Raw genomic sequence first — 21,477 nt, forward strand, 5'->3', positions numbered from 1 at the left:
ACTACCTGTGGTAGTCCCAGTAAATAACTAATGGGCATTACTACTTTAGTCACCCTTGAAAATTTTAGACCAGGCATTCAGACTCCCTTCCCCGATGACCCTTCTTTAAAGTAAATGACTTGTTAAAGTTTAGCATCCTTTCCCGATGCCAGGACAGATATTAATCATGTCCTTTAGCACAGAAGGGGCATTCAGTCACAAAAATACAGGCTTTGACCTGAGAGAAAAATTCAAATCCTGTACTTAACTACACAAGTGAAGCGGTAATTTTAAATTGCCTTTATTAACAGAATGTAAGGTAAACTGCAGAAACATTTTTACAACAGAAATTTACAAACACAAATTAACTATACAAAAGAAAAGACAACCCATACCCTAGGTCTGAGAAGCCTTAATCCATTACTCCTGCCTTGTGATCTCATGAACTACAATTGCAGGTCAGCAAGTACAATTAAACAAGTGGCACAGCAGAGACTCGTTTCAAATGTAAATCCCAAATTAATGTACAGCAATCAAAATTAAAGATGAGTTTCCAGCAGCTTCAGAAATCCTAAAGACAGAAAAGGCAGAATTGAAGACAATGCTCATGGTCAACATTATACAGACATCCACAGAGTGCACAATCACAGTGATAAGTAATTACCTTCCAACCCTCCCCCGCCGCCCCACTCAATAACTGAGGTCAAAAAGTGGTCGAGGGCACTGAATAATTCCAAAAGGGCACCAAAAATTGAGGATACATTCAAGGACAAAAGCATAGTACAGCAGGTGGAGCTGTTGCCTCAGCTAACTGGGTTGTTTAAAATGAAAATACTTTGCAAAGTCCAGAGCAAGGGAACTTCAGGGAAGACATCTAGACTAATAGATCTATGTATGTTAGACCTTTAATGCAGAAATGTGCTTAAAACAAGAGCATTATCAAACAAAAAAGAAAACATGCTACAAAAGGGCATATTAATATGAAATGACCACAAACCAGAGTAGAGTGTAAAGCAATTCCAGAACCACTTCACACAACGTGGAAATACGCACTCCAAATGTTACTGGGATGATCACAGCTTTCAAGATCAAGGCCAATAGGATTTTTAGGTAAGTGAATCAAGGGATTTAAAACAATAGCAGCTGAATAGATTTGTGGCAAAGATAATAAATTAGACTACCACATGACTCCAACCTCATTACTATCACTTACATCAATGTCGAGAATACTTGAGTCAAAGAGATCCTGCAACAGCCCAGCTCTTCCTTGTCTGCCAAGGGCTCCCTGCTGAAGATTACAAAAAGAATCAACAAATTAGTAAAATTACAAAATCCATAGGATTTCACTCAAGTACACAGATAAAGTAGCTGAGAGTTGACAAATGTTGTTCAGCTGCGTTGCTAATACTCATATCAAATTAATCTGGCCTTAAGCAAGAGGGCCAAGCTTTGACAGGGAAGATGGAATACTGGAGTGGAGACCTATAAACAGATTGTAAGAGCTCCCATTCCTATGCAGTAGGAAGACAAGCCTCTCACAGACGGGAGGAAACATAAGTGAAATTAGAAACAAAAACTGGCAGTGCTGTCTACCTACTGTACATAGAAACCTCTCATAAATGGAGAACTGTAGATCTTGAGTGAATTAGTGTAAAACTAGTACTAGAGAAATCAATGGGACTGAAAAGTAACAAATCCTCAAGAGCAGAACACTAAATCTGCAAAGGAAGTGGCTCTGATAATAGCGGCTGTGCTGATTCTGATAGTATTTTAAAATTCTACCCTGGGGGAATAAAGATTGTTTACCCTATCCATAATTCTTAACTCTAAATTTCCAAATCTTCAAGGGATTATCGAACAGTCCTACCAATCAGACAGAAAACATAACCCCATTAATAAATAAGAAGAGACAAATTTGTCAAGTGGCTGGGAGGCTGAATGAAGGGAGATGTTTCTTCTGCTTGGTAGTGGGAGTAGGGTCTAGAATCTGAAGTCAGTTTAGAATATGTGGAGAGAGATGGTGAAATTTCTTCAGAGGGTGAAGTTCTCAACCATAAAAGGCCGTGGTGGTGAAATCAAAAATGTGAGCTTGCCAGGAAGAGGCACGAGGCAGTGATCAGTATTCACAGTGGAGCTGTATAAAGCTTCAGTAAGGTTGTACTTGGAGTATTGTGCATATTTCTGGTCATCCATCACAGGAAGGATGTAGAAGTTTTGGAGAAAGTACAGAAGATGTTTACAAGTATGCTGCCTGCTTTAGAGAGCATGTGCCGTGAGGAGACATTAGACAAACCATGTTTGTTTTCTCTGGAGCACTGAAGGCTGGGGGGAGATCTGATAGAAGTTTATAAAAATGAGAGTTATAGATAGGGCCGACGATCATTGTTATCCCCCCACGGAGTAGAATTATCAAATACCATCAGAGACAGGTATGATTTCACTGGCATACAGTACATTCTGAAATTTGCTGTTTTACAGAATCAGGTCTATTATCACCAGCATGTGACGTGAAATTTGTTAACTTAGCAGCAGCAGGTCAATGTAATACATAATCTAGCAGAGAGAAAAATAAACAAGTAAATCAATCACATATATTGAATAGATCTTAAAAACGTGCAAAAACAGAAATACTGTATATTAAAAAAAAGTAAGATGGGGTCCGAAGATTCAATGTCCATTTAGGAATCGGATGGCAGAGGGGAAGAAGCTGTTCCTGAATCGCTGAGTGTGTGACTTCAGGCTTCTGCACCTCCTACCTGATGGTAACAGTGAGAAAAGGGCATGCCCTGAGTGCTGGAGGTCCAATCTGGGAACAGCAGTCTATTGCAATACAAAGTGTCCATTCAACAATCTGATGACAGAGGATTAAAAGCTGTTCCAGAAATGTCCTGTACCACCTACTTGATGGCAGCACTGATGGGGGGGTCTTTAATGATGGATGCTGCCCTTTTGAGGCATCATCTTTTCAAGGTGTCCTGGATGCTGAGGAGGCTAGTACCCATGATGGAGATGGCTAAGTTTACAACTTACTACAGCTTTTTTCAATGCTGTGCAGTGGCCCCTTCATACTAGAAGGTGATGAAAATGCAGTTTTTAGTTTACAGTTGGAAATGCTCTCCACAGTACACCTTAGAAAATTTGTGAGTCTTGACATACTAATTGAGTGGTGACTTACCAATTCTCCTCAAACGCCTAATGAAATAGTCTCTGTCTTTGTAATCGCATCAATATGTTGGGCCTAAGATAGATCTTCAGAGGTGTTGATACCTAGGAACTTGAAACTGCTCACCCTTTCCTCTTCTGATTACTTGATGAGTACTGATGTGTGTTCCCTTAGCTTACCCTTCCTCAAGTCCACAATCAATTCATTGGTCTTATAGACGTTAAGTGCAAGGTTGTTGCTGTGATACCACTCAACTGGTTGATCTATCCCACTTCTGTATGCCTCTTGTCACCACCTGAAATTCTGCCAACAATAGTTGTGTTGTCTGCAAATTTATAGATGATGTTTAATCTATGCCTAGCAGCACAGTCATGGACATAAAGGGAGTAGAGCAGTGGGCTAAGCACACATCCTTGAGGTACACCAATATTGATATTCAGGAAGTCAAGGATCCAGTTGCAAAGGAAGGCACAGAGACCCAGGTTTTAGAGCTTGATTAGATCTAACAGTATGATCGCGTTGAACACTGAGCTGTAGTCAATAAACAGCAGCACAACGCAAATATTACTATTGTCCAGATGATCCAAAGCCAAGTGAGACAGCATCTGCTGCAGTCCTATTGTGGCGATAGGCAAATTACATAGGGTCCAGGTCCTTGCTTCGGCAGAAGTTGGTTCAAGCCACGACCAACTTCTCAAAGCACTTCATCAAAGTGGACGAGAGTTCCATTGGGCAATAGTTGTTGAGGCAGCTCATCTTGCAGGCAGTGTGAGATTAAACAAAATTACAAGCCCATGACATTGAGGGTAATACTTTAACATGCAATGAGAATTGGTTAATGAACAGAAATTAAACTGGGAATAAAAGCTCTTTTAGGAGGCTGTGACTGGTAGGGGCCAAAGAGACTATGATGGTGCCTCAGCTGATCAATCTGTCACAGTGACCTGGATGAGGCAAATTGCGTTAATCCAGGTTTACTAATGATAAAGCTGGGTGTCTGTGAGAGCTATGAAGAGGACACAGAGAGGCTTTGTGGAAGGTATGCGCAGGATGAGGTAAATGGGCAAGGATACATGGGGATAATGAAGTAATCCATGAAAAAAAATGGAGAGCTTAATATGCAGGTTTGGCTTCTCTACCCAAACAGATAGATTTATGATAGGAGGAGGGCAATAAAGGTTCATCTGATTGGTTACTGGGAAGGTGGTACATGGTGGTTTGGCCAGGAGTGCAGATTAAGTTGACCAGTGTTGGCTGCTCTCACTCCACATGGAATTGTGTGCACCCATTGTCCTCCTTCGTGCCCACAGTGTCCACTTCCACTTTAGCTCACCCAACTCTTCCTGCATTTCACATGTCTGACATCTCCCAACATTCCAGATCCTATTCTACCTATATGAGAGTTCAGTTACTGACCAGAATGATCTCGCTATTTGCATCCGAATGCTCGCTGGTGGCATCAGACATAATTTCTCCTGTTTCAGTGTCTTCTCCTTCTTCTTCCATTAGACTCAACCTGAAACAGAAAATAAACTCATCCATTCACAGGCATTTGTGAACAGCAACACACCTGGGCCAACTACCCCCAGATACAACAGTGGTCTCAATACTTATTAAACAATGGTCATGAAAGCAGCTACATCAATAGTCCGTCCCTAATCTAACTGACTGACTATGGGTCAACCACATTGGTTCTGGAACTGCACATAGGAACGTTTGGTTTTTCAAGCCTGTGCATCTCCTCTCCCATGTTTCTCAATGCCAGTGGCAAAATGAGATTATTGCTTACCTATGATTCCTGCCAGACCCATGTCAAATGCTCCCCACCTGTACTTCCTTGTCAACATTCCTTGATACTTATTCTTACAAAAACGATTCCAATCCCAGATAAGTTCCAACCTTTGGAGTATCAAAAAGGTAACAGCTGTGATAAGGCTAGACACACTTTATTTTCTTCAACTCAAAGAGATTTTTAATGTTACTTACAGAGAGGAGGAGATCAGGAATTCACCAAAAGTTGGCCAAGACAAAAAGACTCATCACATTAAAAACCATTTGTTCATGGTCTACCAAGTTTTGAAGCCTTCTCAGCTACTGATCAATAGTTGCATAGATATTTCTTGGCATTGTGGCTGAGATGGGCCACATTCTCTTGTGCATGCGTTTCCCTGATTCTGTTTGCAACCAAGTCATGGCACTCAGACCTTCTCTTCCACTACCATGAAACCTTGTAGTTTTGCTCCTCACTACTGTGGACCCCAGTCCATCCAACCACCTGCAGTCTATTCTCAATTTTGGATTTCTTCCTTCCAGACAGCCATATTTCCTTGCTCCCCTCCCCATCCATAATCTGCTCCCACACACAATGAATCCCTATTTTAATCAAACCAAATGCTTCTGTCTCCCTTCCAAGATCTTTTTGAGCAACTACCACAATCCTTGAGGTCAGCAATAACTCAAGCTTCTTATTGCTCCTTCTCAACCAGCCCACCCACTTGGCAGCTAACATCAACACAAATTGTGTATAACGCCAGTTAGTCATTTACATTTTGGAACTGAAGGCTGCAGCTTTGAGGGTATTGCTGGAAAAAACTGGCAGGACAGCAGAGTGAACTACACCTCTAGCCATACACACACTACAACTTTCCACTTTGCAGCAGTGGGTGTCATCCTGGAACATGCACTATTTGATGTTTAAACTTCCCACCTTAAAACCCAAAATAACTTCAATTAACAAAACCAGCAATCTAAAATAGATCTTAACAGTACCACTGGAGGATCCAGACTAAAATACCAGTATGCAGGAAATGACAGACAAATCCATCACTTACAACTGCTGCTTGCGAACTTTTTGTCGGGACCGGTTCTTTTGTACTCTGTTTTTCTGAACCTGATCATTTTGCCGCTTATTACGATTTTGAGAGTCAAGCCAGGACCTGCTATACAAAACAAAGAACAATTAGGTGTGATGGGGAGAACTGTTCCAAAAGGGCTGCACTCCAAGTTCATCTTGCACAGGGTTTCAGAAGATTGATGATTACAAGAAGTTGTGAAAACAAGAGTAGACAGTAGAATGTAATTGAGTGAATAATATACATGGGAGGGAGGCACAGGAGATACAAAATAATTTTTGCACTGGCTTGGAACTAGGATATACACAATGAAAAGGAAGATCCAAGAAGCAAGGAGGAAAAGAGGAACCTTTGCACAAGTCCAAAGGTGAAAGATAGGTAGATAAATGGAGAAGGCATTTGGGACACTTGTTTTCATTCACTACTGCAAAGGCACCAAGTATAGAAAAGTTAAGTAAAACTATTTAGATCCCAGGTGGTACAATTCTGGGTGCCACACTATCAGAACGTACTGGGGAGAATGCACAGTTCGCTGATGACACTGCCATAGTGGGGTGTGTCAGGAATGGACAGGAGGAGGAGTATAGGAAACTGATACAGGACTTTGTGATATGGTGCAACTCAAACTACCTGAGTCTCAATATCACCAAGACCAAGGAGATGGTGGTGGACTTTAGGAGATCTAGGCCTCATATGGAGCCAGTGATCATTAATGGAGAATGTGTGGAGCAGGTTAAGACCTACAAGTATCTGGGAGTACAGTTAGACGAGAAGCTAGACTGGACTGCCAACACAGATGCCTTGTGCAGGAAGGCACAGAGTCGACTGTACTTCCTTAGAAGGTTGGCGTCATTCAATGTCTGTAGTGAGATGCTGAAGATGTTCTATAGGTCAGTTGTGGAGAGCGCCCTCTTCTTTGTGGTGGCGTGTTGGGGAGGAAGCATTAAGAAGAGGGACGCCTCACGTCTTAATAAGCTGGTAAGGAAGGCGGGCTCTGTCGTGGGCAAAGTACTGGAGAGTTTAACATCGGTAGCTGAGCGAAGGGCGCTGAGTAGGCTACGGTCAATTATGGATAACTCTGAACATCCTCTACATAGCACCATCCAGAGACAGAGAAGCAGTTTCAGCGACAGGTTACTATCGATGCAATGCTCCTCAGACAGGATGAAGAGGTCAATACTCCCCAGTGCCATTAGGCTTTACAATTCTACCGCCAGGACTTAAGAACTTTTTAAAAGCTATTATTAATGCTTTTTGAGATAGTGATTTAGATGCATATCATATTTTTTTACTGAGTTAAGTATTGTATGTAATTAGTTTTGCTACAACAAGTGTATGGGACATTGGAAAAAGTTGAATTTCCCCATGGGGATGAATAAAGTAGCTATCTATCTATCTATCTAATTCACTGCAATGGAATCCAGTTATCAGAAGACTGGATAGCCTGGGTTTGGTTCTTTTGCAGCAGAGGGTGCTGGAGGGGACCTGACAGAGGTATATAAAATTATGAAAGGCATAGATTGGATAGATCTTAGGAAACCTATCTAAAACTCAAAAGCCAGAGGTTTAAGGTAAGGGATAACAAGTTAAGAGACCTGTGGAAAAACCCAGAGGAAGGCATTATCCAAGACTGGAGGAGGCAGAGGCACTCATTTGAATTGACAAGGTACAAAAGACCAAATGCTGATAAGACTTGCATGTATGAATGGGTATTTGGTTAGTACAGACAAAGCCAAAGAGCACCTTTTGTGTTTTATGCCCATGATAGTTGACGTGAATTACAACTCAGGGCTTTAGGCCTTCTTCACAGTTCTCTATATCCAATAAGCATTGCTATTGTTGTAATACTGAGGAACCCAGCAGTGAATTTACATACAACACTGGCAAACAGCAGACCTGTACCAGTCTGCTGTTTAATCTTGGTGGAGCATTACTATTTGATCACTACCTCCATCCAGAGTAGAAAATGAGGCTGCTATTCACCTTCCCATCCAGAAAGTAACTCTGTACTATTGCAATACTTGATCCCTCCTACAGCACAAGGCTCTTTTTATACTACATGAGAAATGGTTGAATGCAGTTGTGAAGAATCAGAAATCTGGTTTTGGGATGATACAACAATAAACTGAACGTTGGTGAATGTACAAGGAGGAGCTACTAAACATCAAAAGAGATTAGAAACCTGCTGATTACCTTGGAAGTCAAATGTCCTACAGAGAAAGGCAATGACAACCTAACTACCGTCATCGGCAGTAACACACAGGACGGAGACAGGGCAGGGTGCCTCCTTTGAAAGGTTACTAAACCACTATGCTGAAGTGTCATGAAGTACCAATGCTTTTCTATGACCAGTAATGCAGACTACAAGCCAACTAACCTCTGGGCAAATTCAGATTCGGAGCCCTTTTCAGAATCCTGATCGGAGCCTTGCAGACTGCCGGAGTCCCATTGGGCTGGTCGCAGGAGCGTGGAGGTGAGTATTGGTGTTGTCAACTTATTGCTCATCTGCAGACTGTCTCCACTATGCAGCCATGTCCCATCCGAGCTCAGGTCAGACACTGGAAAATACATTTTTGAGCAGCTTAAAATATAGTTTTTTCTCCAATATAAAGTGGATTCCAGACTCATCCCTCCATCCTCTCCCATTTTGACTCCGTTTCCAACTCCCAGTTCTCTGACTGACTTAAGAACTTTTTAAAAGCTATTATTAATGCTTTTTGAGATAGTGATTTAGATGCATATCATATTTTTTTACTGAGTTAAGTGTTGTATGTAATTAGTTTTGCTACAACAAGTGTATGGGACATTGGAAAAAAGTTGAATTTCCCCATGGGGATGAATAAAGTATCTATCTATCTACAATTATAAATCAGGCTTGGCTAGAAGCAAGAAAGTAGCACAAAAGGTTCAGTGCAAATGAAGCTCATTATTCTCCCTGTGGGATGTATCGAGGTGTCCCTTGAGGAAAATTGTTATCAACTTAAAAGTAGAAAAACTAGAAGAAATCACAGGTCAGGCAACATCTGTCTACAGGCCTTCCATCAGTGGGGGTAAAACTAGAAATGTATTAAAAGACCTTAAAATATAGGAGCAGAATTAGGCTATCTGGCCCATCCAGTCTGCTCCACCACTTCATCATGGCTGATCCAATTTTCCTCTCAGCCCCAATCTCCTGCCTTCTCCCCATATTCCTTCATGCCCTGACCAATCAAGAAGCTATCAACTTCTGCCTTAAATATACATAAAGACTTGGCTTCCACGACTGCCTGTGGCAATGATTTCCACAGATTCACCACTCTCTGGCTATGTACTCTGGTCTTTGAATCTCCCACCATAGGAAACGTCCTCTCCACATCCACCATATTAAGACCTTTCACCATGATAGGTTTTTAACGAGGTCACCATTCATTCTTCTGAATTCTAGTGAATACAGGCCCAGAGCCATCAAGCGCTCTTCATACAAGCCATTCAATCCTGAAATCATTTGTGATCCTCCTTTGAACCCTCTTCAGTTTCAGCACATCCTTTCTAAGGAACCCAAAACTATTCACAACACTTCGAGGCCTCACCAGTGCTTTATGAAGTCTCAACATTACATCCTTGCTTTTATATTCCAGTTCTTTTGAAAGGAAAGCTAACATCACATTTGCCTTCCTTGCCAGACTCAACCTGCAAATTAACCTTTATCCTGCAGAAGGACTTCGAAGTTCCTTTGTGTCTCAGTTTTTTTTGTATTTTCCCTCCATTTAGAAAATAGTCAGCCTTTAATTTCTTCTACCAAATGCATGACCATACAATTCCTCAGCACTGTATTCCATCTGCCATTTCTTTGCCCAGTCTCCTGATATAAGTTTGCAATTGCAATGAAGGGGAAATATTTGTGACAGGAGAGTAAAAAAGACCATAATAAAACTAAAATGATTTAACAAGTGCTCATCTGAGAGGGAGTGTATGTAAAAAACAGATGAAAGTGGATATAGGACTGCTAGAAAATGAGGACGGAGAAATAATGGGGAACAAGGAGGTGGCAGATGAACTAAATGAGTATTTTGCATCAGTCTTCACTGTGTAAGACACTAGCACTGTACCAGATGTTGTAGTGTGTAAAGGAAGAGAAAGTGAGTGCAGTTACTATAACAAGGGAGAAGATGCTCAAAAAGCTGAAAGACCTATGGGTATTATGTCACCCAGACCAGATAAACTACACCCTAGGGTTCTGAAAGAGGTAGCAGTAGAGATTGTGGAGGCATTAGCAATGGAAGCCAGAGGACTGAAAGATTGCAAATGTCACTCCACTCTTTAAGAAAGGAGGAAGGCAGGAGAAAGAAAATTATAGACCAATTAGCCTGACCTCAGTAGTTGGGAAGATGTTAGTCAATTGTTAATGATGAGGTTATAGAGTACTTGGTGACACAGGACAAGATAGGGCAAAGTCAGCATAGCTTCCTGAAGGGCAAATCTTGCCTGAGGAACCTATTTGAATTCTTTGAGGAGATTACAAGTAGGATAGATAAAGGGGATGCAGTGAATATTGTATATTTGGATTTTCAGAAGGCTTTTGACAAGGTGCCACACACGAGGCTGCTTGCCAAGTTAAGAGCCCATGGTATTACAGGGAAGTTACTAACATGGTTAGAGCATTGGCTGATCAGTAGGAGGCAGCAAGTGGGAATAAAAAGATCCTTGTCTGGTTGGCTGCCAGTGATTAATGGTGTTGCGCAGGGGCTGCTTCTTTTTATGCTGTATATCAATGATTTAGATGATGGAATAGATGGCTTTGTCACTAAGTTTGTAGATGATACAAAGATTGGTGCAGGGGCAGGTAGTATTGAGGCAACAGGTAGGCTGCAGGAGGACTTAAAACAGATTAGGAGAATGTCAAGAGAGTGGCAAATGAAATACAATGTTGGTAAATGCAAGGTCATGCACTTTGGTAGTAGAAAAGAGGTCTTGAATACAAGAACAGGGATGTGATGCTAAGGCTTTATAAGGCACTACTGAGGCCACACCTTGAGTATTGTGAATAGTTTTGGGGCTCCTCATCTAAGAAAAGATGTGCTGGCATTGAACAGAGTCCAGAGGCGATTCACAAGGACGATTCCAGGAATGAAAAGTTCATCATATGAGAAAAGTTTGAAGGTTCTGGGTCTGTACTCGCTGGAATTTAGAACGATGAGGGGAGTTACACTGAAACCTTTCAGATGTTTAAAGGCCTAGACAGAGACAGTCACAGTAGAGACTATGTTCTCTTGTCCTAGACTCCCCCATCATAGGAAACATCATTTCCACATCTACTCCGTCCAGGCCTTTAAACATTCGAAAGCTTTCAAGATAGAGAGGTGCCCATTTAAAACAGAGATGCGGAGAAATCTCTTTAGCCAGAAGGTGGTGAATTTGTGGAATTTGTTACCACAGGAGGCTAGGTTATTGGGTGTATTTAAGCCGGAGATTGATATGTTCTTGGTTGGACACGGCATCAAAGGTTATGGGGAGAAGGCCGGGGAATGGGGTTGAGGAGGAGAAAAAAGTTTCAGCCATGATTGAATGACAGAGCAGACTTGATGGGCCAAATGGCCCAATTCTGCTCCCATGATCTTATGATCTCCTTGAATCACTGATCAGGAAGTGATAAATAGATGAAGCGGAATACAAGAAATAAAGAAAATAGTGGAAAGTAAAGAACTGCAGATGGTGAAAATCTAAGCAAAGTTGAAATACTGCAAAGACTGCTTTTGTGGGAAGAGAAACAGAACTAATGTTTCAGGTCAAAGACCCTTCATCAGAAAAGATTGTTAAGCTGCAAGGGAGGGTGGTGAAGGGGTGTTGACTCCAACGGGGTAAAACTAGGCTGACCATAGGAATAAGTGTACTCGAGGTTATCTGGTCAGTGAGTGAATGGGTGAGAACATGGAGAAATGCAAAAAGTAAAATACAGAGCAATAGGATAGACTGAAAACAAAAACAAACTGAGCCAATGTCACAGTTAGACGACTGATGCGACAGATAAATCAAATTCCCTTATGATGGAGAGTTCAGTAATAGGTTCAGAAGAGTATAACATGCCCAGATGGAAGATTAGGTGTTGTTGTTCAGGCTTTGTTAGATCTCACTGTAACAGACTGACGGGTCAGACCAGACATGAGATGCAGAATTAAAGTGACAGGCAATGGGAAGCACAGGACTGTTCCCTTAACTGAACACAGGAACTCTGCAAATTGGTCACCCTATCAGTGTTTGGTTTATCCAGCGTAAAGGCCAAAAGAAAATGCTGCAACCAAGATGCCAAACCATAAATGTTGGCAATGTTCAGCAGTTCAGGCAGCACCTGCTGATAAAAATAACACCATAAACTCTATGGGTTGATGATTTCACATAAGAGGCTAGTTTTGAAACAATTGGAAAGGTTGCATCTTGAGGGTGGCAATGACCTGAGTCAGAATGAGATGCTATCATGTCAAATGTTGGCCTTCATTGCAGCAGTGGTAGAGGTCAACACACAGATCAGTTTCCATAACATTTTAGATTTCTAGCATTTGTGTTGCCTTTCCTTTCTCTCCTCCATACCTCCTTTTTAAATTTTCAGACAGATAGGCTATGATGGACAAGCCTAGAATGGAGGAGAAAATTATTTTGTATCCCTCCATAGAAGACATTCGCCTTGTTTTCACCACTCTTCGCGTTATTGTTACTCAAAATTTTAACCCAGTTTGGCTTTCTACAACAGGCGCTGCTTAATGTGCTGATTATTTCCAACATTCTGTTTTCCTACACAGCAGAACAGATCTGGAAGTGATGCAGAACAAAGGAAACATCACTGATTACACTGAACAATCACACCCCAGCCTCTTGTTCCACACACCCTATACCAACCACATCCTGCCCAGGCTGGCAATTTCTACTGTTATGATCGCAGCCCCCTCCTTCTTGAGAATCGCAAGATCGCTAATAATTCGGGTCTTGGACCCAGGAAATGAGAGAGAATCCTCAAGGTTTTGGAATGTGTCTTGGCCCCTCAGCAAGACAAAGCCACGGCTAACGGCCATTGTCTCTTGGAGACACCTTTGTGGATTGGGTGCTGGACTACGTGCAAGCCCCCCAGGGCAACGTGGGCTGGGTGATGGGGAGAGATTGCATCATCCCAACCTGATTGACATCTGCTACCTGGCGAGTCCAGATAAAAGAGTGGCTGTAGAGGCGGCCCCTCAGACACACCAGAAGAGACGCTAGTGATCCCGTATAGTGGGCAGCCATTTGAAGGAAGCCACGTGTGTTCGGTTCCTGTGCCTGGGAGCCGGTGGCTGATTATCACAGAAACGATTTTCTTGAACTAACAACGGGGAACCAACTCCCACGACTCAACGGATTGAGCTCATCAAAAGACCCGGGCAAGTTTCTTTTCTCACAAATCTCTCTCTCTCTCCAACAAGTGAAAATCCAGCGGTCCCCAAAGGCTGAAACCTGCGTGACCTGAGCATGAACTGAGTGACTTTTATATTTCCATCGGACAATATATTATACCCTAGACAAACGATAGAGCCATTTCTTATTGATGATTATTACTATACCCGCGCTTTAGATTGAGTATTGACGACGTATATTATCTGAATGTTTGTATTAACCTTACTTTTGTGCCCCTTTATAAATAAAGACTTTTAAAAATAGTACCATCAGACTTCAACAGACCTCTCTATCTTTACTGGTAAGTGACCCAGTTACGGGGTACGTAACACTACCCATCTCCAATGACCACCAGTCCCTTCAATGCCAGTGATCCTCTCACCTGTACCGTCCATTCGCCTTCTCTTGGCTGAAGTTGTAGGTGCTCTTTTGTTGCGTATGCTCCCTGTCTTACCACTGATAATGGACATGGTGTCGTCATCACCTCGTGCAAGCAACGACTTGCGGTACACCACCAGTGGGAGCCACGCTTCTGAGGCAATATTGAGAGGAGCTGGGAAGTTCTTATCCAGGTAGGCAAGCCTGCAAACCAATGACAGATTCAACAGCAGCTCTGTCAGGACACGCAAACACAAATCTAACACAACATAGGCCTCTGCGGCTTACAACGACAACTCAGTAGGACAACGTTGGAACCAGTTCAACATTTTTAGTACACAGACAGAACTATCAGTGCCTAGACCAAACCCCAGCCCCAAGAACATTAATCACCACCCCATTCCCCAGCCAGTCAGCCCCGCGCTCACTCACACAGCTTTTTTGTCCTGTCGCAAAAGCTTGCACGAGAATTCACTTAGAATTTCAAGAAACAGCAGGTTTATTGGGGAAGATTCCAAACGACTATGTTGATACTGCCGAAAGGCAAACTTTATTCCATCCCTGGAGGAGCAGATTAAGATCAAAGGAATTGATCATTATTCAGCACTCAGAAACATGTAGATCACACAAGATAAAAAAATAAACTGGACCCAAAGAACAGAGTATTAAATACATTAATACCAAAATACCTAATGAAACAAATCATAAATCTAAAAATACAAAATGATATAAAAACCAAAGACACAAAGATGTTCATAAAGTTACTCTTTCTTTTATACATTAAAAAGCCTGTGGCCTGTGAAGCAACGTTTTTCCATTGTTTCAAATTTGGGTGAAGCTGGGCAACTGCTTGAGAGCTCCAGAAGTACCTTGTACCTAAAAAACACTTGGTACCCAAAAGGAATACCCTTCACAACTCTCCACTTCCCAAAAACAAACAAAAATCCCCACCTACCGCACCCCCACCACCACCAGAATCCAGTCCTTACCCAAAAATCTCCAACACTCCATATTTAACCAATTCCTCTACATTCACAGATTCTGTTGCTGCCTCACCACCACTTCCATAGTGTGATTCAGAGGTAAACTCCGTACTTACAAGTGTAGAGATACAACTGATTGTCTGCTCTTCATCAGGTCCATGCCGAATGTTAGGGCAAACCTCCTACCCAGGTCTTTAATGGCACTGAAAGCCACAGAGGAATGACTAGCATATTCTTGATCTTGTAGAAGTTCATTAAATAACTGGAGGGGAATAGGAACATAACACAATTAACATAAAAATGCAGTAAGCAAAATAATTCCTTTATTTGAGTGAATCTCTCCCTCCCTATAACTAACCCCCCACTCCCCAAACCTGGTACCCCTCCTTAGCCATGCAATCATTTCATCATGTGGAATGGAAGTATGGCTAAAGAGCATGTGGAACTGTAATTCAGAGATTATCCTAGCAATCCCTGCAATGTGGTCCAAAGTAAGAGTTATTGCAGGCTCTATCAGTGTCAGAGCACATGCCATTTTTAAACAGCAACATCTCATATCTTGAACTGTCAAGCACAGAAAGGCCCATTCACAGAAACACCTACCCAGGCTAATCCTTCTCCCCATAATTAGCACTATGGAGTCATATTTATTTCCAGCTCAACCCAGAACTCCAAATCAAATCACAAGTCAACTTTCTTGCTGCTCTCATAAGCCTATACTGCTCCTAAACTGTTCTGTTCTGCACTTTTCCTTCAAATGTTTGCAGAACTTTACATCAAAAGCTACAATCCATTTCACCAATCAAAACATTTCCCAGTTCAAGAATATTAGACATTCTGCCATAACTTTACAAGCTAGTGATTTTAATCCAATAAAATTCACCATGAGAATCTGTTGAAACCTGAGAACTAAGTACAGTATTGTCATGGTCTTCTCTCTAATCAATAGTGCAGCTCCATCTCTTGACTAATCTCCACTTTTATCACACCATAAGTATTTGTATCCCAGAACTTTGAGCTACCTACCAGTCCTGCCCCATCAACCATATTTGTGTAACAGCTGCAATACCTCAGGCCCATGTGCTGATCTATGCCCAGAGCTCATCTGTTTTACAGTTGAGCTTCATTCATTAAAATTGCAGTTTAATGCATAAAAACCTTCCTCACTCCCTGCGCTGTCTACTGGACTTGCTAACTTTAACTTATGTTCCTAATATGCTGTGTTCCGAAACCTTAAGCTTCTTTCTTCCTCTTGACAAGAGATGGTTCATATCGCTTGTCAACCATGGTTCCTTCACCCTAACCCCCTTTTCCTGTCTCAATGGGACAAAGATATCCACAACCCAATGCATGTGCCCCCTTAACAACCTTCACATTTCTGAGTACAGCAATTTATGCTCCATAGTTCCTGCATAACAGCATTATAATTTTCTCTTCCCCAATTAAAGACTTCCCCATACTGCCTGCTCCCTCTCCAAGGCTATGGTAAGGGTCAGGGAATTGTGGGCACTGTCTCCAAAATGCTCACCAATTGAGAGATCTGACACCAGATCTGATTCATTGCCAAGCATCAGATCCAGCATGGGCTCTCAAGTCAGCCTGTCTACATATCGTGTCAGTAATTCTTTCCAGACACCAAATTTCGTCCCATTTAAACCCTTTTTCACTACAGAGATGCCAATCAAAATTGGAGAAGTTGAAATGACCTAGGACATCGACCCTTCTATTTTTGTATCTTTCGAAAATCTGCCTCCCAAAAAGTTGCTATTGGGGGATTCAACAGAATAGTCCCAATAGTATGATTGCTGTTTCTGACTTCCACTCTCAATGATCCACCCCCAAGACATCGTCCCATTCTGCAGCTGTGATACTATCCCTGGTTAGCAATGCCACCGAGTACCTCTACTTAGTGACTTGCACTAGAATTTCAACTTACTCTTTGCTGAATACAACAAAAAAGTCAGTTTCCTTTGAGAATACTGATGAAAAGTGTTCATTTAAGACCTCACCTATGCTTCTAGCTCTACAATGCCCACTGTCCCCAATGGGCTCTTGTCTTTCAGTCCTTTGTCTAAACTAACAGCTTCAAATTTACCCTATTTCTGTTTGCTAGTGATATCGTTTCACCACTTTGCCTCCTAATTAGCTTTTCACCATATACTTTTCTTGATGGGCCTGTCCTGTTTTTAGTTAGACCATAAGACATTGGAGTAGAATTATGCCATCCAGGCCATCGAGTCTGCTCTGCCATTTAACCGTAGCCAATTTATTATCCCCTCAACCCCATTTTCCTGCCTTCTCCCAATAACCTTTAACACCATGACTAACCAAGAACTTTAATCTCTACTTTAAACATACCCAATGACTTGGCTTCCACAGCCATCTGTGCCAATGAATTCCAGATTCACCACAATCTGGCTAAAGAAATTCCCCCATATCTCTGTTTTAATGAGATTTCAATGAGGTCTTTCATCATTCTTCAAAATTCCATCTAGTATAGGCCCAGAGCTTCAAAGGCTCCTCATATGTTAATCTTTTCATTCCCAGAATGATTCTCATGAACCTCCTCTGGACTCTTCAATGCCAGCAAATCTTTTTTCAGATAAGAGGCCTAAAACTGCTCATAATACAAGTGAGGCCTCACCAATATATTCTTGCTTTTATATTCTAGTCCTCTTGAAGTTAATGCTAATATTGCATTTGCCTTATGTACCACTGATTCAACCTGCAAGTGACCTTTAGGGAATACTGCATGAGGACTCAAAGTCCCTTTGCACCTCTGAATTTTGGATTTTTCCCCCATTTAGAAAATAGGTTATGCCTTTATTCCTTCTAACAAAGTGCATGATCATACACTTCCCTACACTATATTCCATTTGCCATTTCTTTGTCCATTCTCTTAATGTGTCTGAATCTTCTGCAGACTACCTGCTTCCTTAACAGTACCTGCCCCTTCACCTATCTTTGTATCATCTGCAAACATGGCCACAAAGCCACTAATTCTGTCACCCAAATCATTGACATATAACATGAAAAGAAGCAGTCCCAACATCAGTCCTGACAAGTGCAAGTAATGCATTCTGGGAAGTCAGGTAAAAGTAGAATTATACATACAGGTTTCCCCCGCAATCTGAAGGTAGAGCATTCCTATGAAACAGTTTGTAAACCAAAATGTCGTAAAGTGAAGAAGCAATTACCATTAATTTATATGGGAAAAATTTTTGAGTGTTCCCAGACCCAAAAAATAACCTACCAAATAATACATAAAACCTAAAATAACACTAACATATAGTAAAAGCAGGAATTATATGATAAATATACACCCTATATAAAGTAGAAATATTGTATGTACGGTATAGCTTCACTTACCAAAATCAGGAAGACTGCGAGCCAAAATCAATTTGGAGGGAAAAAAATCGGCAGGTACACGTATGCACCAACAGCTGCCCGCACAAGGTTTCACGGTCATTGTAGTCTTTCTCAGGGTAAACACACATATAAAGCGGGCATCTTTTTCTCGTTAAAGCAAAAATCCTCTTTGGTTAGCAAAAACAGGTACTGAAAGTTCGAAAAACAGGGGACACCTGTATATGATATGGTGCTAAAGAATATAGATGTACTTCGGGTCCAAGTCCACAGTTGCCTTCATGGATCAGGGCATAAAATATATATGGTTGGGATGTTATACTGCAATTTTACAAAACACTGATTAGACCACACTTGAAGTGCAAAGAAGATTCACTTGGAGGTTGCTTGGATTGGACAACCTTAGATGCTGCCTGGCCTGCTGAGTTACTCCAGCATTTTGTGTGTATCACTTTGATTTCCAGCTACAGATTTTCTCATTTCTGATTTGACAGCTAGAGTGTACAAACCTTCTTTCCATGGTACAATTTAAAAAACCAAAAGGCATAGGTTTAAGATAAAAAAATTTTAAAGGGGATCTGAGGGGTAAATTTAGTTTACCTCTCAAATTCAACATAAAAGTGGTGGTTATCTAGGCATGCTACAAGAGAAGGTAGTGAAATAAAAATTCTTTTTAAGTGGCATTTCACAGACACTTAAATGGGCAAGGTATAGAAGGATATTGTTCCAATGCTGGGAAATGGGATTAGTATAGATGGACAAAAATGTCAGTATGGACGTGATGAGTTGAAGGACCTGTTTCAGTGCTCTATAGCACTGGTACAAGACCCCAAGATGGAAAATAAGTCCATAAGCATGTGAAAGCATACTGTGGAAAGTACAATACTGTGTAATAGTCTTAGGCACATACAGGTGCCACCTGATTTTAAACATTCGCTTTATGACAACTCGCTGTTTCGAAAGACCTACATTAGTACCTGTCTTTGCTGACCGAAAGATTATTGCTGTTATGAAGAAAGACGCCCACTTTAAACGTGTGTTTACCCCGAGAAAGACTACCATGACCGGTGAAACCTTGCGCGGGTAGGTGTGTGCGCATACATGTACATGCGTGTATGTGCTGATTTTTTTCCTACAAATCAGTTTTGGCTCGTTGTCTTCCCAATTCTGGTAAGTGAAACTACACTGTACATACAATATTTCTACTTTAGATAGGCTGTGTATTTATCATATCATTCCTGCTTTTACTATATGTTTGTGTTATTTTAGGTTTTATATGTAATTTGGTATGATTTGTCAGGTTATTTTTTTGCTCAAAAATTTTTCCCATATAAATTAATGGTAATTGCTTCTTCACTTTACGACATTTCGGCTTACAAACAGTTTCAAAGGAACAAAGGAACATTCTACCTGTATATATAGCAGGGGTGCCTAAGACTTGTGCACAGTCCTGTACTAACTTTATATATGGCAGTGTACTGCTGCCACAAAAGCAAATTTCATGACATGTGAGTGATGATAAACCCAATTCTGATATGTCTCTATTGTGGACTGAGTGGGAAGGGGACAGGAAGAGAATCATGATTAGGAAAAGGGGAAGGGAGAGGGGAGGGAGCAGGACGCACCACAGAGACATTTTGTAATGATTAATAAACCAATTGTTTGTTATCAAATGACATTGCCTGGTGTCTCAGGGGTGGGTGCATCTGCACGTACGCCACCCTGGCACTTGTCCACTGCCACCTGTTCCATACCCCTCCTGTGGCGCTCCACCCTCACCATTCCCAACGTTCTTTGCTCCAGTCAGATTTACAAACTTGTTCTCCACTCTAATTTAACAAATACAGTACTGCATATATTTAAAAGGTTGAGTTCTGCACAATAGTGTGATTTTCAGCGACAAGTCTATTCTCTGGCACATAGGGTACAAAGAGATGGGATTAGAATTAGGTTGGTTTGCTCAATGGAGTGTATAGCTGTTTTTTGAATTATAACATGGTAATTGTGTTGATGCACTCACCTGCTGTAAGCTGAGCAGCAGTGTCTTGGCACATTCCACCTTATCGATCTGCCGGGCTTTGCTCAACATCTCCTTGATGATGTCTCCATAATCACTGTAGTACTGAAATGAAGAGCAGAGTTCTGTAGCCTTACCAAAGTAGTGCTTTTACATGTACAGTGGCTTAGAGCTGCCCAGCTTCCTTGCTTCACATTCACTAGCCCGCCATGCTCTTCCTCTGCCACCACACCCCCTCCAAGGATCTGCAAATCTTTCCACTTAACATCTTCCACTACATTCTAGATCCCCATCTGCTGCTTAGTGCAGTCTTCCACCCCTCCCAAATCCAACTCTCCACCCACCCAACACTACATTCCCCACCAATAAATAGAAAATCTTAGCCTTTTCCTCTCCAAATCCATTTGTTGCATTTCCCCTCACCCACTTTTAACCTATCTGTCAATTATCCCGGACAACTTGTACCCTTGTTCACCAAAAAACCCTCGTTCCCATGCAGATCTAGTCTCTTAATCCTAGTTAACTCCCTACCAAAAAGTGAGCCTGTTACCATGATTCCATAAGCACTGGTGTTCCACAAATTTTGTTTACAGCTAGTGAATAAGTACAGTCCAAGCTTACTAAAGAATGTGAGGCTTGGTTCATTCAGATTTCACCCAAACAGTACTATTACTCACTGTGGGCCTCACTGCCACAACACTATGATTCAGCAGTAGATAGTCATAGCAGAGTACTGCATAAAGCCATCCCTTTTGGCCCACTTTGACCATGCTGGCCTTGATGCTCATCTACTCTTAATCCCATTGGCTGGCATTAGGCCCACATCCCTCTACATTCTTCCTATACCAAGTACCTGTCTAAATGCCCTTTAGCATTGACCAATGGGCACAGGAAAGACCCTTCAAGGGATGTTGTGCTAATGTAATAAAGCTAAGGACACCTAATTAATCTAACCCCTCTGCCTGCACACGATCTATATCGCTCCATTCTCTGCTTACTTATGTGCTTGTCTAAGAGCCTCTTTAATGCTTCTACTGTATTTGCCTCCATCTCCACTCCTGACAGCAAATTCCTGTCACCATTACCTATGGGGAAAAAAAACTTTTCCTGCTCATCTCCTTTATTTTATTTAGAGAGAGAGAACAGAATAGGTCCTTCTGGCCCTTTGAGCTGCACTGCCCAGCAACTCCGACAACCTGATTTAACCCTGACCAAATCATGGGACAATTAACCTACCCAGTACATCTTTAGACTATAGGAAGAGACTGGAGGACCAAGAGAAAAACTACACATTCCATGGAGAGGATGTATAGAGACTTTTACAGAAGGTGCCGGATGAAA

General features: G+C 41.6%; 1 protein-coding gene across 4 annotated transcripts in view; it reads right to left on the bottom strand.

Moving 5' to 3' along the window:
• Positions 1–264: 264 nt before the first annotated feature.
• LOC140730947 (cohesin subunit SA-1-like) overlaps positions 265–21,477 on the bottom strand; it is a 95,960-nt gene continuing 74,747 nt past the window's right edge. For 2 of the 4 annotated variants that reach the window (XM_073052044.1, XM_073052045.1), the window contains exons 29-37: positions 20,140–20,241; positions 14,870–15,015; positions 14,203–14,331; positions 13,775–13,974; positions 8,372–8,552; positions 5,974–6,081; positions 4,559–4,658; positions 1,193–1,267; positions 265–550 (exon numbers count right to left, since the gene is read on the bottom strand). In XM_073052044.1, coding sequence (XP_072908145.1) covers positions 542–550; positions 1,193–1,267; positions 4,559–4,658; positions 5,974–6,081; positions 8,372–8,552; positions 13,775–13,974; positions 14,203–14,331; positions 14,870–15,015; positions 20,140–20,241 — 1,050 coding nt within the window. In that variant the 3' untranslated portion in view covers positions 265–541. The remainder of the gene's footprint in view (positions 551–1,192; positions 1,268–4,558; positions 4,659–5,973; positions 6,082–8,371; positions 8,553–13,774; positions 13,975–14,202; positions 14,332–14,869; positions 15,016–20,139; positions 20,242–21,477) is intronic. The other 2 variants (XM_073052046.1, XM_073052047.1) reach the window with 2 other exon arrangements.

Source organism: Hemitrygon akajei, chromosome 7 (assembly GCF_048418815.1).
Source record: "Hemitrygon akajei chromosome 7, sHemAka1.3, whole genome shotgun sequence".
Lineage (NCBI taxonomy): Eukaryota > Metazoa > Chordata > Chondrichthyes > Myliobatiformes > Dasyatidae > Hemitrygon > Hemitrygon akajei.